This window comes from Phyllopteryx taeniolatus, chromosome 23 (genome assembly GCF_024500385.1).
Source record: "Phyllopteryx taeniolatus isolate TA_2022b chromosome 23, UOR_Ptae_1.2, whole genome shotgun sequence".
NCBI lineage: Eukaryota > Metazoa > Chordata > Actinopteri > Syngnathiformes > Syngnathidae > Phyllopteryx > Phyllopteryx taeniolatus.
The window spans coordinates 6,789,205-6,807,712 of NC_084524.1; the positions used below are offsets into that span (position 1 = coordinate 6,789,205).

Genomic DNA, 18,508 nt, shown 5'->3' on the forward strand with positions numbered 1-18,508 from the left:
AGGGTTTTCCAGAATTTTGAGGTCAACTTTGGGGGTGCATATTATACATGAATGCGCATTGTACACGGGAAATTACGGTAATCAAAATGTAATCAAATGTAATTATTTACATTACTGCAAGAAAGTAATTTTAAAAGTTATACTGCTAGTAAGGTTTTTGAACGGGGTAACTTGTAATTGTAACCAACTACATTTCCAAAATAATTTTCCCCACACTGCTGATATAATGCTCCCTGTCCAACGTAATAATATTTTTACAGCAGTTTTTTCAATTTTGGTCCTATGGGACAAATGAGTTAGATTTAAATGACTTCTTAAGCGTTTTAATAACTTTCCGCCTAATATTTGTTGGAGGAAGCTGGGGTGAAAGGTCATACAAAGTCCACAGCATTTTTGATGACTTTTTTGTTTGTTTTTTGCCCAGGCCTTCCCTTGCCCATGTTGTCAACTCTTTCAAGAACTCTTTTGCCCAAACCCCCTCGTTTCATTTCCTTTCTTCACTCCTCCCTCTCAATTTTCCGTCTAATTTTCCCTCCTCTCTCTCTCTCCCTCTCTCTCTCTCTCTCTCTCTCGCTCTCTCTCTCTTTCTCTTTCGCCCGCCCGCGGTGTGAGCTCCTCTGTTTCCCCCCTGTCAAGCTTTCCTCCCGCTCCCTCGCCGCCGTGGCCGCGGTACGCCTTGTGTGGATATTAAGCTGTAACAGGCAACGCGCTCTGTTGCTCTCTGATGTATGTGTGACCTGCTTTCCGCCAGAGCCAATCTCGCCGCCTGCCTGCCCACCCGCCCTGCCGCCTTTTCTGGGTTAGAGTAGCAATAGTCCTTGCTTGCATCCTGCACTAAGTGTCAAGGAGGTGAATGAGGGATTACCCCTTATGACCATTGCTCTTTTCGTACAGCTAATTTATTGTGTTCTCTATTATTTTAATTAATCGCACATTTTCCCCAGTGTGCAGTTGTTGGTACCCTCCTGACGGAAAGGGTACCCAAAAGCTGTATGATCCATTATTTTGGTGCCCTTCATGGACGTACACAAAGGAAACCACACAGAAAATGTTAATGTTAAACAATACATATTAATCAAAACAAGACAAAAAAAACCTGACTATAATAAAATTAATTTGCGTTTTTTCTCTAGAACCCCTCACTTATTTTTTCATTTTGTTTTCTGTAACACCTTATGATGTCACAAGATGGTGCCAAAGCCATGACTAAAAAGGAAAGTAGTAATTGATTTCGAGAAGGCTTTGTATATCAGGGGGAGCAGCGAAATTTAGCCCGGGTTGTTAGCGGAAGTCAAGGAGAGGCTTTGCTGCACGTGTATGTACCGCAATCCCTCGTTTAGCACGGGGGTTAGGTTCTGGCCCACCCCTGCAATAGGTGAAATCCGCAGAGTCATGATCATTTTTTTATTATTTGTACATATTTTAAAGTTGTATGAACCTTCCCAGACTCTTATCTTCCCCAGACTATTATTAATCTCTACCATACTCGTGTTAAACATGCAGTAATACTCAGTAGTACTCTTCACGATGTACATTTTATTCCTTCTACGTTTAAAGGATTTAAAAAAAAAAAAAAAAAAAAAATGAATTTACTGTTTTGTTTTTTTAGGATTTTCTTTCAGTCATTTTGTGTCCTGGCTGGTCCACCAGTATTACTGACCACTCAAGCAGCTCATCCGTAATCTTGTATTGTCGTCATTTCCAAGTCATATTCCGAAGCCGAACTAAGAGAGTGTGGGACACGAATGCGATGATAAGGAATAACGGTGGTGCCAATTTACGTGTTTTGGCTCATGTTGTTTTTTCCACACACTAATGCGGGAGGCAGTTCAGGCGAGGATGAGCGCCCCAAGGTGACAAGTAGATTTGGATCGCGGAATCGCGCCAAGCTTTCTGACCGACGTGTGGGAAGAGGTTTTTGGGGGCTCCTTCACCATCCAGTTTGGCTTGAGTCGCTGACCTGTGATATTGGTTAGGCCAATTTGCCCCCCCCCCCTCCCTCTTGTATTCGCACTACTTCCCCTGAAGGGTATTTAAGGCCACGCTCTCAACCGTCATCAAAAATGAAGTCGGGCCCGAAAGGAAGAGCGACGGCAATTTGCACGAGAGCGAGGGGACGAGTTTGGCGGCCCGAGCGAGCGAGCGGCTGTGAAATACAGCCCCGGCGACGGTTATTGCGGCCGTAAAAGGCGGCGACATAAAATACAAAACAGAGCGCGCCGTCGTCTATTTATGGAGCAGATAATCGGCGCATTAATCAGCGCCCCGCCATTCGCCGCAAACACTTTTGCCGAGCCAAAGTCGGAGGCAGCTTTATGCGGCGTATCGGGTCAGTGTGTGATTGGCTCAGGCACAAACAATGATCACATGACATACAGGGGGACAGTTTTGGGAAGTGATTTAGCTCTTATCTCACTAAAAAGAAATCTTATGTGTCAGCTGTCTAGTTTGGCTGAGTGTTTATGCTTCTAAAGTGACAATGCGGTATGTACAGTATGTCGCAGCACAATGTTGGATGAAGTGCGTTTTAACTCATTCACTGCCAGTTCTATTCAACAACCGGAATTCAACCGTTCACTGCCACTGACGAACATATTCGTTAAGTATGTTTTTCAATGTGGAAGAGGGTCTCGCCCAGCTTGTCTGTGAAATCCAAGCTTGTACAAAACTGTAGTAACAAACAGACGCCTGTAGATGGCGGCGATGCATCGCTTTGGATTTGACATCAGCACAGCTTTTGAGTAGAAGATAAAGATTAGGCGGCACATTTCTTTTTTTTTTTTTTCCCATCAGTTATGAGGAAAGGAAATTGCAGCATGTTGGAAGTTGATTATGTTTAGGCACGTCACACTCCAACAGACTGGATATGAATAGCATAAAGAGGATCTTTCGCCTTGGGTAATCGGAAGTGAATGTCGTGATCGTGAGAAAGATGGAGTGAATGAGGAGCGTCATGTAAAAAAAGCCACTGACGTTCAGCCCGAGTTTCTAAAACAAAACATGAATTCACCCCCAAAAAAACCCCCAGAAAAACAATTGATGACTGACGTATTCTACTGTGCTTCGCACCAGTAATGTTCCAGCCCTCGGAATTTTGGCCCGTTCCAGTTTATTGGTGGGTGTTTTTAACTAAAACTTGTCAGCCAGTCGGAGAAGGGCTTCCCGAATAGCAGACGAAGCGAAAAGGTCGAGTACACATGATGAAAAATAATCAAGTTATACTGTTTTACTGTAATTTTCAGGCGTTTTTTGGGATGAGATTTTCTAGAAGCAATATCATACAAAAACCTTAATTTCTCCAGAACCCATTATCTGATTTTCACAATTTTTTTGCTGCATTTTATTCAAATTTAAGTGGCCATTCCAACCAGAGGTAGCGTTTTTACACAGTTATTTCGGGAATAATTTGTCACATTGCTGTTCTCATTCTTGTTTTTGTCGTTACATTGAGAGTCAAAGTCACTGTTCTGCTTGACGTTTCTTTTCGCAATAAGCAAATTTTTCTTCGCGTTTTGTTCGGAAACTGCTGTTTTGGGTGAAACCAACTCATGTTCTACTGCTGATTTACTAAAGAACAGAAAGATCCAGAAGCACCTTCTCGGGTGAAAGAAGTGAATCTATGCTTTCTTTTGGTTGGATTATCAAAATGTGTCTTAAACAGCTCGCAATATGGGGGCTCTGCTTTGAAAACGACTGCCAGTCAACAAGTTAACCAGTTGACCTGTTCGAAGAATTTGCGTTCTTGCAGGAGCTGTCAGTGGTGCTGAAGCGTTTGGTACGTCTGTTAGCAAATTTTCCTGGCATGATGGCAGCAAAGAGGTTAAAGCAGCACTCCATGATCCTGCATTGTTATGTTTCGCCTCGATGACAAGTGGACACACACTCCCGCAGTCTCGCCCCCCCCCCCCTTCTGTCTTTGTGCTACTTGAGGATTTATCAGACCTAAATGGAATTTAATGGACCTCAAGTGATTGGTGTACTTCCACAAATAAAGTGTCCATTCATATGTTAAGCAAACAAACGCGCGTTTTGTTTGCTTGCCTCGTACTGATGCAGACTAAGGAGCATATTTAAATGCATGAATTGTTTATTTTTTTTAAATTCTTATTATTAGGGAGAAGACAAACAATATGGCATAGTCAGGAGTTGAAGACGCTTGTCCGGCTCTCTTTTGACTCTGCAAATCTCCTTGTTTCACATGCGAGCATAACTGATGGCTCTTAATTTGCATCCAATTCATTGAGTCAGGCCTGATAAGGGAAGTGAAATGAACGACGGCAGCCTTATCAAAACCTCCTCTCTCCATCATTCTATTCCCCCCCCCCCCCCCCCGAACACAGAAGAATATAAATGCAAATACGGCGCTATTGAAGGGTTTCACTTAATGGAATCAATAATCGTATGCAGAATGGCGGCGAGGGACGGAAAATTACCAGCAGGAATTTGATATACGGTACAGTACGCGCTGTTGTTTACATGTCGCTGCGCCACGTGAACGCCCGCCTGCCCCCAAGGCTGCCCAAACTTCATTTGCCTGAATTAGTCTCCTAGACTGTAAAATGGCAGAAAACCGCAACATGTCCGATAAATCAATTCCTTGATAGAAAATGGAATCTGTGAAAGGAACAGCATTTTCCAACTGTTGAGTCCATGTACAATGTGGTGAAAAAGAAACATTGCAAAATGTAAAAATAACACATGTATCTTTTATAAAATATGGATGGATTTAATAAAATGTGGCTTTTTTTTTCCTCAATAGTTTGTTGTTGTATGTTGTTTTGTTTGTTATTCAATTAATTTGTAAATGCATTAAATCTTTTTTTTATTATTCATCTGTAAGCTTTGATTTAATTTTTTTTTCTGTTTTTTCCTTGTAAAAGTCTCATTACTTTTTGTAATGTTATTGCTATTGTTCATCTTATGTTATTCATAAGATTAGACTTTTTTTCTTTGCTGTTTTTCCCCCATTTGTATTTTTTTTTAAATATTTTTTTTTATTCGATCAATAGTTTTTATGTCTCGATTTAATTTTAGTTTTATTTCATAATTAATTTTTTTTGTATTTTGGTTTTGGTTTAGGGTTTATTATTCTCCTTTTTTATCATTTACAATTTATTGTTTAATTTTTTTCTGAAGTAGTTATTCTCCTTTTCTTTTTTTTCTTTTTTTCTTTTTTCCTCACTGGCCTCTCTCTTTATTTTATCAAACTGAGTTTTCGCTTTAGGTTTGTTAATTAGTTCTAAACATTCACAACATTTTGTTTGTCCTCATTTAAAAACTTTGTAGCAGTTTTATTTGTATTTCATTTTGTTGTCTTTCACGTATCGTTGGTGCTACCTTTATAGCACACATACGTACACACGTCTTTAAAGAGTAATGTCTCATGAGGGCCGATAACGTCTTTTGACTGGCACCGCACGGCCCAATGTCCAGTAATCACCGCGCCATCATTGGGGGTGGGGGGCACGGCGCAGCCGAAACAACAAGCAGACAGCTCTTGACAAATTGGTGCCAGTTTAGCCCTCCTCAGTTCAATGCGCAGCCCAACACCAAAAATATCAAAGCCCATGAAAAGAAAAACATTAATGTTGTTGATAATATTATTTGTTTGCGGTGTCTGCCAAGCTTATCTGAAAATGATTTTTGAGGAGGAGTTTACGAAATAATAATAATCCGTATGGTTCCTTTAATTCAGCATGAAATTAAAGCAACAATATGTTATAATAGGACTTTAAAAATAACAGCCCTGATCAATTATTTGGATTGCACACAGGTTCAAAATAAGGAGGAATGTGACGCCGGATAATCTACTTTAGGGATTTACAATATTGCTGGACCAGACAGGTCACTTCTCATTGTGACTAATCTTATAGTAGTATGAAGTTCCTACACAGACTTTGCTGCACATGAAAAAGAATGATTGTGAAGGACCACCCCCCCCCCCCCCCCCTCCCTAAAAAAAAGAGCTATTCCTTACTGCTGCTTTAACAGATTTTAAAGTGAAATCGACAATAAAGTGGCCCCTCATTAACGACACACCTGGCCATAAAGAACGCCCTCCACCAATGAAAAAACATGCTGACTTGTCCTCATGTGCGCGCCAAAAATAGAAGCCATCCCACCACGGACGTTTTGTTGCATAAACACGGCGAGCCCGTAAGGACGGTCTCTTCTACTTCCTGCGGTTTAATTCCTTGTAATTTGTCTCATTGTTCTCGGCACAGCTGTTCTCATCCAGGTCGGCAATTATTCTAATTTATTCTTTTGCGAGTTTAATGGCCTTAGGTGAGGCGGTGATGCGACCTGGTTGCCTCACAACACTTTTCTGTGCTCTGAAACTGAGCGTTTCTCCGTAGTAGTATATATTTTTTATTTTTTTTTTGCTCACTCTGGGAGACGGATCCATCTGAATTTAAGGATATACGTGATGTAAATTTGATAGCAATATGGTAAAAAAATAACATTTTACATTTGTAAATATGGTACATATATGATTTGGAAATGTTAGTTGGGTATAATAGAAACAGAAATATTGCACTGAAATTAGTAAAAAAAAAAAAAAAAAAGTTTTTGGATTTATTTCCTAATTATTTTCTCTTGTATTTATTTTTCTTTATTTTTCTCTCATTTTTAATTTCATTTAATTGTAGTTTTTCTTCATTAGTTTGTGTGTATTGTTTACTTATTTTGTCATTAGTTTTTAATTGTAATTTACTATATTTTGCATTGTCTAATTTACAGTACCTGGTGCAAATTTGGATGGAAAACTTGTCCGCCCCAAACCAAAATGGCAGACTTCTTGTCTCTTTCTTGAGACTTTTTTTATTTATTTTTAGTGGTTCAACTCATGATAACATGCCAACCAAATTTGATACTGCTACCTGTAACTGGTTCTGCAGGTCTGATCAAAATTAGTTTTTCTTTTTCTTTGAAGGACCCTTGGCAATGCCCAAAATGACGCTAAAATGGCTGCTTAAGACCAGAATGGGAGACTTCCTTTGTCTTTCTTGGAATCTGTTGGAGATTTTTTTGATTTTTTTTATAAAATGGTTCTACCAAACTGTCATACCCGCGCACCCTTATAAATTTTGAAAAAGAGCCATCGTGTCGTCGTCCAAACACATCACAGGAGACGAGTTTGATTGCTCTGAAAATGTAAGTCATCAACCTTCGTCTGTGCCAGTTAAAATGCTGATTGGATTGATTCGGCGCCAGGCAGTAATTCAGACATCGCTTCTAATTTTTGATTTTTACACCGCAGTGATCTCGTGCGCTCCACCCTGATTCACCTTAATCTCCTCTATCAAACACTACTTGAGTGGGAAAGACAGACGCAAAACATTTAAGCGACTTTATTGAGTTCACTCTCACGCAAACGCGGGGGAGCGTTGGCGAGTCGTGAGTTGTCACCCGCCGATGGCGATGGCAATCAGTCAGCCGGCGCATCAGCATGCAGGGGCTGTCGCTTCTTTACAATGTCTGAAGGATTTGGCGTCACTCAGATGTGGGCGCCAGTGAAGTTCTCCAACCTGGAGCCATGAAAGTGGGCACATGGTGGCGCTGTTTTTAAATCGAGTCAAGCTCCAGTGTCCACTTCAAAATCTTCCGGAGATTGAGATAGAGATGAATTTAATTTGACCTTCTCTGGGACTGCTCAAATTGTTGTGAATGCGCACACTGAATGTTGGACCCCAAGTCAAAGAACCTCAAATATGACCAAATAAACAAGGATTTATCGAAACAAGGAGCAACGTGAGCAATAATAACAAAAAACAAACTAAAAACTACGCCGACAAATTTTCCACGCGGAAAACAATAGCACAAAATAACTAAGGTGGATGGGGAGAGCAACGCCGTTCCAAGAAAGATATGAACCGAATAAAGATTACGCAAATAAGGAAAGATAAACAGAAGCTCAACAAAGAACGGTCAATAAGGAACTCAACTTTATAGAATCAAAACGCACGACCAAACAAAAATAGCTCAAGCAAAGAATTTGAATTTAAATTACACAAGTTTAGTAGACAGGACTACAGACAAACAAGGAAACAAAATCGAAACTGCACAAGGGTAGAAACGAAGATGTAGAAGGAAGAAAACCGGAAACTACTGAGGAACGAGAGTCGTGAGACCAAATGTGGTGGAGAAAAATGGCACATAATCTAACTGACACGATCTAACCAGGGCAAGTCTAAACTACACAAGTTTAGAAGACAGGACTCGAGACATAAACAATGAAACAAAATTGGAAACTAGACAAGCTTAGAAACGAAGACTAGAAGAAAGAAACCCAGAAACTACTGAGGAACGTAGTGAGACGAAATGTGGTGAAGAAATAAAGCAAGCAATCTAACTGGGCAGTGACAAAAGGTAGACACAATTCCAGCGTCTAACTCCTGTATGTCCAGCGCTTAAGAACATAATTGATGATCATGCCGAACCGGTGCGCGCAGGAGGCTCCGCTCATCCACACAACCAAGCAACTGGGGGAAAAAAACAACAACAACAAAAAAAAGCACCCAACAGAATCACAGGATCGTGACAGAAATGCCAATTCTAATTTAGCCAGGATGGGTGTTAAAGACATAACTGACTTGAAAGTCAAGCTCAAAGGGATCTTTTTTCTTTTTTTTTTTAGCTTTCTGGACCATCCATCCATCCATCCATCCATTTTCTGAGCCGCTTCTCCTCACTTGGGTGGCGGGCGTGCTGGAGCCTATCCCAGGTATCATCGGGCAGGAGGCGGGGTACACCCTGTACTGGTTGGCTTTCTGGAGCAGTCTGGATGAATATGTGGCGAGCCTTTGTCAGTAGAGGAGAAGCTGCAAAAGTCCATAGTTTGTTCTGTGCAATGGCAATAAATTTTTTCCCCCATAGTCTTATTATTAATATTTGACGGGAGTCCTAGCCGCGACTCGACAAAGTGCCCTTGGTGTGTCCGACTTAATGGTTCAACTATGGACGTTTGAGCCCAGCCGTCGGACTCCTGCCAAGCGTGGCTGCGGTCCAGCTTCTCAAAGATGTCCGCCGGTGTTGGGTTCTGAAGTACCTCAAAACACACACACTTTGCGCGAATGCAATTAACATTAAAATGGTCCTGTCCCACTTCAGGCGCCACGCAGGGGGAATGAACTGACGGCCCTTTTTATAAGTTAAAAGGGATGGACAACTCTATTGGGCCGCGTTTTAGAGGAAGACTAATTTCCCGATTCCAGTGCAACCGTAACTTGCCAATCAGGCATATGCTCCACATTTATCATCCTTTTTCATGTATTACAATCTGAAATCCGTCGAGGCGAATCCACAGTTTTTGTGTGTTTTGTTAATGCTCTAATCAAGTTTGTTAAATTGCTTTTTAGCGTGATTACAGGGGGGGGGGGGGGGGGCGCACACGGGTGTTTTCTTCTCCTTCAAACTCATTTGTCATGCACGGGACAAAAGCAAAGAGGGATTTCAAGGACGAGGTTTTAGACACGTCTGCTCTATTGATTGGTTAACGAGCCCGCATTCAGAGCCACTTCCACATCGAGGGGCACGGACACAATGGAGCACATTTGCCCGCCGCACAATGTGGGCACGTGGCAGCCGGAAGCCTGCTGGGAGGGAGGGGCACGGGCCCACATTCAGGCCCACTGCCAGCGGGGGGGGGGGGGGGGGGGGTCGATGATGCCAAGCGAGAGGACTGACGATTGGGAAAAGAGGCAATATGGGAGTAAAACGGGACAAAAAGGGAATGAAAATGTTTTGGTGAAGGTCTTTGTCTTGGGAGGGAAAAAAGTTCCAAATCAATCTATAATTGATGTTGTCATTTTGGACTATCCAATACTTTCTAGGAATTTTCACTTTCTTGGACTTCTGTCCATATTGTCTTGCGACAAAACCGCACAAGATATATTTAAGAATCACACAATCCAGCTGGAATGACTATTCTCAGCTGTTAAAGTCCTTCAGCCTCACGAGGACTGACACGTTCGTTGACGTTTACCGGGGCGGGGCTTAGCAGCTTAGCATAATTCACAAACCATTAAACCGCTCATAAAACATTTGCAGAACACCTAAAGGTCCCATGCAAAGAACAAATCAGCTAAAATTAGTCTGTGACCTCGTTTAAATTTGACATCTCTGCGGTTGGTCGATTGAATGCAAAAGACAATCAATGGCTTAAACGTTTCTTTGTACTCGCGCGGGCGGCGACAGCGCTGACGTCACTGCGGCTATCCCGCGCGCAGTTTGCCTTGATACTCGCGCAACCCACGCGCGCTGTTTTGAAAATGTGCTGCAGTTGTCCTCCAAGTCGGGGGTGTCGCTACGGCTGGTATTGGCTAGGACACCACAGGGTGGAGTTTCCTCTGAATTTTATGGCCAATTCCGGTCGCCGTTTTATCTTTTCCAGAACATGGAACAAAGCAACAACAATGGGAAAGCGGAGTACGTCATCACAGCATTGACTAAAACGGACCAATCACGAGAGATGATGTCCGGCATTCTGCGTGTGGCGACAATTTGTGCCGTGTGCGCGTCATAGGGGCCGCGCAGCCCAATGCATCGGTCACGTGATGCAATGCGGGCGCGGGAGTATAAAGAGGCCTTAAAGCTTGCAAAACGACGTGATCAGATTTCCATGTGTTTGTGACCTAGAAAGTTACTAATTATTCGAGTATCTGCCCATTTCGTGGTTGTTATTCGACTGTATTAACTGCAAGGTGAAAAAGACCAACTCGAAGAGCTTGGAAAAGGGCATCCTGGGCATTTTCAGCCCAAAATAATTTGCACACCTGATTAAAGGACATTTGTGCTTCCATCACAAAGTCAAGAAAATCAACGAACGACAGCTCATAACTAGCAAAACTCGTAAGTTGGGACCCATAAGTCAAGGAACTACTATATTAATTTATTTGGATGCGGAAAATGTCTAAAAATGGTTTCCTCGGCGCATCCTCACTCACTCCATTTCTGTCCTCTCATGGCTTTAAAAATACAGTTCGTCTTGCGCGTTTGCTTTCATTGCATGTGACACCCTCCGTGTCGCTCGCTCGCGCCGGTTAGCCGCACCGTGTCGTCCTCGGCTCGACTAAGCTGTCTGCCCCCACCCCCCCCCCCCACGCCTCCCCCACCCCATCCTCGCCGCCTGTCCGTCTCTCGCTCGTCCTACCTGTCTTCTCCTGTATGGATCATTGCCTTCGCGTTTCTCTCTCGCTCTCTCCGCCTTTCTCAGCCTGTCCCCCACGATTTGCGGCAACCTGGCTGTGTAGTTTTAGCGTCTGTCACGAGCTGTCTCGTCTTGCCCCCCCCCCCCCCAAATCTGATTTTTGTACTTTTGTTTTCTCCCCACGTGTTTCTGCCTGGATAAAAGGGCACCGATTACTTTCAGTCATTTGAGGCACAACTTGAAAAAGTCTTCAAAAAGTTCATCCAATTGTCACACGGACCGTATGCAGATCGTTTTCAACGATCAACCGATCACTACCAAATTCAGCACAGGTATATATACACTTTCTTTATTACTTGGAGTAATCCTTTCAAATTTTGTTTTCAAGGGGAACTTACATATAACAATGTACAGAATAGTCACAAATAAGACATAAGTGCACTGATCTTTAAGAAGACAGCGTTTAAAAAATGAATTGCGGATATATGTAGACTATACAGATGAATATGTCATTGTGCCACCTAGTGACGAAAGGAAATTTGACAATTGTCAAAAGGACCCAATGGAAATCACTTTTTCTTTTTGCTAAATTGCCTATTGGGGGGGCTTTAATTTACAAAAAATAAATAATAATCACCCATCGAAAGTATGTGGACGCAAAATTCGATGAAACTCTCCTAATCCACGAGCTGCGGTCTTGAGCAAAAAAAAGATCATGTGCAGTAATCTGTCATTGCGCCAGCTAGTAGTGACAGACAAATTACAGGCGTTATACTTCAAACTTCTCCACATTTGGTAATGATTACCAGTACGTGTCTTTCATCGATTAGACAGATGAATGATGTTAAATTGTGTCATCTGCGAGTTTTGGTGCGGAGGTCGTGTTAACCGTCGACCATCCAAGTGCAATCACTTTAGTACAGATGATCATAGCTCCTCCAATTGGGTTTGTTTTCATCTGGCATTCCGGCAGGCACGCGCCAACGGCGCTGCCGCCTTGCTCCTGTACTCAGAAGTCATTTTTGTGGGCCGTAAAACATTGAGCTGTTAAATTTCTTTATGCGTCCCGCTCCGGCCCGCGGCCCTCGAGGCTTCCTGGTGCTTTTTTAAATTGAATGATTGCCTGCAGCTCTTGGCTTGTTTAACCTCTGCAGTGGCAGCGACTGTATTTTTAGAAGTTTTGCACCCCTCCCTCGCACCTGAAGTAAGTGTGTGCCTCAAGAAGTGTGTGTGCAAGGAAAAGACTGTTAGGTAAGGTGGTGATGGAAGGGGGGGGGGGGGGGGTGTAGTACTGGGGTGGGTACTGCCTCGAGCTGTGCATGAGTGCGAGACAGCGCGAGTGCATGCGCATGCAAGCATGTGCATGTGACATGACTAGCGTTTTCCTTATTTATGACCCTCACCTCCATCCAGGCTGCCAATTTGTTTGAGGAGCAGAGGGAAAAAGCCGCCCCCCCACCCCCTCCCAAAAAAAAGGCAATTGGGCGATTCAGAAGTGAGCGCTGTTCTGCGGCCGTTAGCTTTTATGGCCTACTAAAGAAGACAAGCGCGAGAACGAACATCCTTCCTGTCTTGATTGACTTCCGTCCCGCCACAATTCCTCAACTCTCTTTCGCCTGGCAATAACGGGCATGCCCAACCTTGGACATATAACTGCACGCCGGCCAGCCGGAATGCGGCAAAACAAGGGCGACGAATGACATCCCGTAAACATAGCTTATTGGAGAATTAACATTGCGAAACTGCCACTTTTTTACTTAAAGTGTGTACCATTCATCCATTTATTTCCCCTCGCGCTTATTCTCACGAGCATGGCAGGTGTGCTTGAACCTATTGGCTTGCATTAGCCTCAGTCAGCCTTTCTAAGTGGGCAAAATGGTTCGTTGTGTGGCTTGTAGGCTATTCCACTCATCCCAGACAAGCCACATAGATTTCAATTTCAATTTTGCACATTATTGAACATGAGTACAGTACTTGTGTATTTGTGCCGAAGTTAGCGTAAAGCTGATGTACATTCGGGTCTCAAGTGCCTAACTTCTAAACTGCAAGTGGGGAAAGAGCTTTCAGTAATTTTAAAGTGCTGTAGTTTCTCGTAAGTATTTTGAAATCACACCGACTCAGGCTAGTTCTAACTAGTCCGCACTAGGTCTATGAACTGAAGAAGCCTGCTCGGATGAGAGACAAAACATCATCGAAGACAACCAGAACAGTCCAGTTGCGATGGATTCGATGCCCCTGAGGGTGAAATGACCTGGATGAATGAGAATATTCCCAGGCATTCTCGTCGTCGCATCCTCTATTGCGCTAGTGCATAACATTAGCAGGCCAGCCAGGACACCTCTTAAGCTGGGTTAAGGCTATTGTTTGTTTTCTCTGTGACACATGCACAACTCTCCTCCAATGTTTACTTCTATATTTCTGCTCAGTGTGTGTGTGTGTGTGTTTGTGTGCATTATATGAGTTTACCATGCATCCCCACATTACTTGGGTACGCAATATATGAGAGTGCAAAAGGGAAGGAACCCAAGGCCACGCTTGTGATTCAATACGCACCCCCCGTGGACCGAAGCATACGGGAGTGCATGTGCTGATGAAAAAGTAATGTAGTGTGTCTGCAAGGTACTGCTGGCTTTTCCCTCGTGCTTCCTTAACTTCAACAACTCATCTTCCACACCGGGCTGGCTTAAAACAGATCCCAAAATTGCGTTTCTGTCGGTTTTCACGTCGTCCTGCGCTCATGTTTTCGAGTATAAATAAACCTTTGGTCATGAATATGGATCTCGTGCAAAAAGTCCCAAATGTTTTGGTTTTGGAAAATGTTTTAGGCAAACACGTTTGAATAAGCGTCCCTTGGTTCCCAACATTATTTGCATCTTTTGGTCTTGAACAAACTGACAAAAGGCGGGATATTAAACAAGAAGCCGGGATGGGACGGTGTCAAGTTAAATACCTCCTTGGGCTTGGAGCGCTGACTTGGCAAAGTTTCTTGATGCCGCTCGAAACACTGCAACCTTATTAGAAAAGTTTATCCAAGGACACCACAGACAATTTATCAACTACATCCTGTGACCGTGTTTCTTGCAATGCACAACTTCTTTAGCAAGATGACTATATGAAGTAGACTCACCAAAAGTCTCAAGATGTAATGCCTGGAAAGACATGGGATGTCTGCCATTTTAGTTTGAAGTAGGGCTGTCTCTGTCAAAAATTTTGAATGGGTCAAAAGTTGAATGTCGACTGTCAAATATCTTCCTTTGATTAAAACAGCAAAGAAAACCAGGCTGCTTTGAGGAGCAATGCAGAAATCAGACTGTTTACAGTTGAGAGGCTAAAATCAGAGGATTTGGACAATCTCTCAATCTCTAAACGATTCATCGTTTATAAACGTAATAGTTATCGATCAATTGATGCATTGTTGAACCTCTAGTTTGAAGTAAGCCATTTTAGGCTAATTTCCAGGGGACCTTCAAAGATAATCTTGCCCGAAAGAGTTTGTCCGAGTGCTACCAAGTTTGAAGTCTACAAGACAGAAGAGTGATGCTCGATTCCGAACATTTTTACATTTTCGTCAAGTCGCCTCCAGGTCGGAGCCCGTTTGACTTGGCAACATGAAACTTGGTAGCTCCCGAATTTGAACCACGTATACTTAATGTTACTGTAGATTGCAAAACAAATAAGTTTTTCTTCAGGGCGTGTAGGCCAAACATTGCAGCAAAGTTTGATGACTCAGCATAACACAATCAAACTCAACAGCCCAACTCCACAATATCAGTCGTATTGATTTTCAGTTGCAGACTTTTCTTAGTTCCTTTTATTAAATCCTAATGTTCCCGCATCGTTTATGATGCTGTTTAACTTCCAAGTATGATCACCATCATTTAATCTGCCTTGCTCTGTAAACATGATGGTTCCCGAACATTACCCCCCCCCCCCCAAGTATTTTGCCAATTTCCTTACGCACACAGCAGCACGCCGCTGCCTTGAATTCATATGCCGCGTCTATGGCCGCGCACCGCCGCCTCGTTACCTCCGCTCGGGAGCCGAAGCCCTTTTCACGGCGTTTGTTTGGCATTTGTGGTGCCAACACATACAAAACAGCACATTAGCATAAAAGCGGGCAAAAACGGGCCAAAAGAGCCGTAATTGCTATTGACAGAATTAACAAACACATTAGAGCCCCGCATTAATTAGAAAGTCAAATGTAAAAAGTGTCTTGAGCGGCGGACAGCTGTCATCCATCATCCCTCTCATTGGAGTTTCACGGTGATTCATTTTCCGACGCCTAATTTGCTGCATTCCGCTCGTGGCTTCTTGTAATGACGCCGGAAGCGGTCAGCGGCCCTAACCGCGCTGAAGACACGGTGGGGTTGCGGCCGTTTAGCTCTCAGAGAGCTGATTGATCGATTATTTGGCCTTCCAATTAGACGAGTGTTGGATTAACGCGGGCTCAAAGTAAAAGCAAATGTCAATTCAATGCTGATAGCACGGAGGAACCGATTCAACCATTTATCACACAGAAACACAGAATATTAGCTTTTAATTCTGGGTTCTGCTTCTTCTTGTCAGGCGCTGGTGGAACTGGACATGGAAAAATACCTTCCCTTCACTTCTCAGGTAAGTCAGTTTGCTTTTTACGTATTTGGGATGAACTATCAATAACTGTGTCGCCCTGGTGGAATTTCATCCATTTTAAGGTTTTGTAATAAAGTCATGTTGTGTACTTAATACTACTACTACCCTCTTTAGTGGTGGACCAGGGGTTAAGTTAATTTAAAGCAACAAAAGTATCACCCATAATGGCCACGGCTGCTACCAGTGGCGTCGTTAGGCCTATTTTTGGGGGGCCCCCTAAAATGTTCTTAAACCCCCCTAAAAAACTTGGTTGTTTAAAAAAAAAAAAAAAAAAAAAGTTTGTTTTTTTTTAAACCGAAAATTCTTGAATAAGCCGGGATAAAGAACCAATAAATGTTTTGGAGGATGGTTCCCCCCAATTAGAGAAAAAATGTAAACCAACCAAAAAAAAAAGGATAAAAAGTGGAAAAAAATTGGGGGGAAATAAAGAAGAAAGATTTTAATCTGCAGGTGCCGAACTGCGAGTATGTGGGGGGTCCTCAGTAATTGACAAGCTAGTCAAGCTTGGGGCTAAGACTCCCCCCCCCCCCCCCCCCCATCCATAAAATGTATGCGATGCCCCTGTCTGCTACATTAATAGCATGATGTATTCGTAACAGTGGTGGTACTATACTGGTACGATAACACGTTATCAGTTTGAAGTGTTATTTTTCTCAATGTACAATCAGTTCAAAACCAAAAACAAATTAAAATAAAAAGTTGAAACTTAAAGGTCGAGCATAAATGTCCGCGTCGCTTCCTGAGGTTCCGTTGTTATGCTTGTTTGCTAGTCTTATGCCCAGTTGTTAGCATTTTTCTTTTCCGTAGGTAGAATTTCCAACACCGTTTCACCAAAGCTCCTGAAACGCAAAGTAAGTGGTGTGTGGGCGTTTATCTCAACCGTGGTTGTTTCTAAAAAAGAAAATCTAATTAGAGTTACAAGATGGGGCCTGAGAAAATCATTTTACTATTGGATTACTGTCAGGTTTATACTGCGTTTGAACAAATACGAAAAAAAGAGATTTTTTTACATTTATTTTTTTAAAACTGCAAACTCCCCATCTAAAGCAAAAAGAGGACCATCCACTTTAGTTGGACCGACCTGAACGCTTTCCAATCTCTTTCAGTTTAAAGCAACAATACGAGCACAGCCTTTAATGGACCAGGCTGGACCCCATTTACGAATCACATTTACAGTATTATGAATCAATGAACAAGACAGACTGGTTAAAAGGGAATGCAGGGATGAGGAGGTAAATTGAATTCTTCTTCTCTCACACTACTTTCCGTGTTCAATGATGAGGAATTGGATATACATTTTATACTGTATCCAAAACTGTGTGTCGTTAACGAAAATGATGATTCGCATTCCGGCTACGAATTGAGTTGAACGGCCAGGATGTAAAAATGGTGTCATCGTGTTGCCGCGTTGTTTCACGTGTCTCCACATCCGCCGTGATGGATTGGGGCGCTTGTAAAATTCCTATCGCTCGCTGTATTTCTCTTTTTAAGACTCCCCAGACGGGGGAGAAAGGTGAACGCTCCCGCCCCTCGCTTTACATGTCCGATCGTTCATCTCCTTGCCGCCAAATTCATTTCAATTAGCGCCCCTGTAGCCGCCGCTCTGCCTCGGCTTATCGATCCGAGGGCCCCTGCTATCTCCTGCGCACACCCACAAGATCACAAGTGTGTGTGTGTGTGTGTTTGTTTGTGTGTGCGTGTTGAAACACAGCGGGCACCTTCGCCACGCCGATCAACAATAAATATGAGCAGCGGCAAACAATTACCCCCTTAACGAGGGATTAATTGTGTCAAGATGGAGTGAGGGCAGCACAGAGGTCGCTTGACGCCGTCCATTCCTAATGGGTTTATTTTCATTAGTTAGGCAGATCAGTCTTTCCTTAAGTAGCCGTTTGCCTCGTTGTAGCCTAATGCTTGTTACTCTCACTGATTAAAGGTAAAGAATATCACGGTCGCGTGCACAGAACTTCGAATCCCCAAAGCAGAGCCAACACAATATTAGGAACAAATAATTATTTTTTTTTCCACAAAGGGTGCAGGACAATGTGAGCAAAGATTGGTACAAAACAAAACCAAAACTATGTCAGTGTGTGCCAGAGGCTCAGCCCAGCTATCCGGGTCCAGGGTTTGGAAAAGTACCGACAGTTAGCAACAGAACATAGCATCATGACCATTTTTCGGGGGGGGGGGGGCTGCCCTTGAAGAAAAGGTTTTTGCACCGCACCCCTGGATTACACCGTGAGTGTAGTATAGCACAAACTGTGAGCAGGGGTTTAGTCTTTATTTATGCACATGCAGGAGCAGCTCCAAGTAATATTATGGGTGCAGGCTCAGATCAATGTTCTAAATGCCTTTAACGCTGCCACTTCAGCTCGTTTGTCATTTATCGATGGCGGCGGTGCCGAGGCGAGTCCTCAGCGCCACCGTCGCCTTGATGCATTTGTCGCTTCTCTAACGCGCCTTGTCAAGCCTCCTAAGTGTGTCGTCGAGCCCGAGTCATAACCTGAGGCCAAGCTCTGTCATGTTCGCCGACGACAAGCGATTAGGCGCTCCGTTCGCGCCCACGCGCCGGCCAAATGAAAAGCGCCGGCCATTTGTTTTCGGGCTCGGTACAGGAGCGAGTCGGAGCGCTCGCCGCCCGTCCCCCGTGGCTGATGGAGGCGTGCGGCGTGCGTGTTTACATTATATTTGCAGGGAGGGTGGCGAGAGAAGCGGGATCCAAATTGA

General features: G+C 43.3%; 1 protein-coding gene across 4 annotated transcripts in view; it reads left to right on the forward strand.

The window, feature by feature from the left end:
• The window catches only part of ppargc1a (peroxisome proliferator-activated receptor gamma, coactivator 1 alpha), a 197,220-nt gene that overhangs the window by 65,398 nt on the left and 113,314 nt on the right, over nucleotides 1-18,508 (forward strand). For 3 of the 4 annotated variants that reach the window (XM_061763367.1, XM_061763371.1, XM_061763372.1), the window contains exons 2-3: nucleotides 8,639-8,725; nucleotides 15,716-15,763. In XM_061763367.1, coding sequence (XP_061619351.1) covers nucleotides 8,639-8,725; nucleotides 15,716-15,763 — 135 coding nt within the window. The remainder of the gene's footprint in view (nucleotides 1-8,638; nucleotides 8,726-15,715; nucleotides 15,764-18,508) is intronic. The other variant, XM_061763369.1, reaches the window with a different exon arrangement.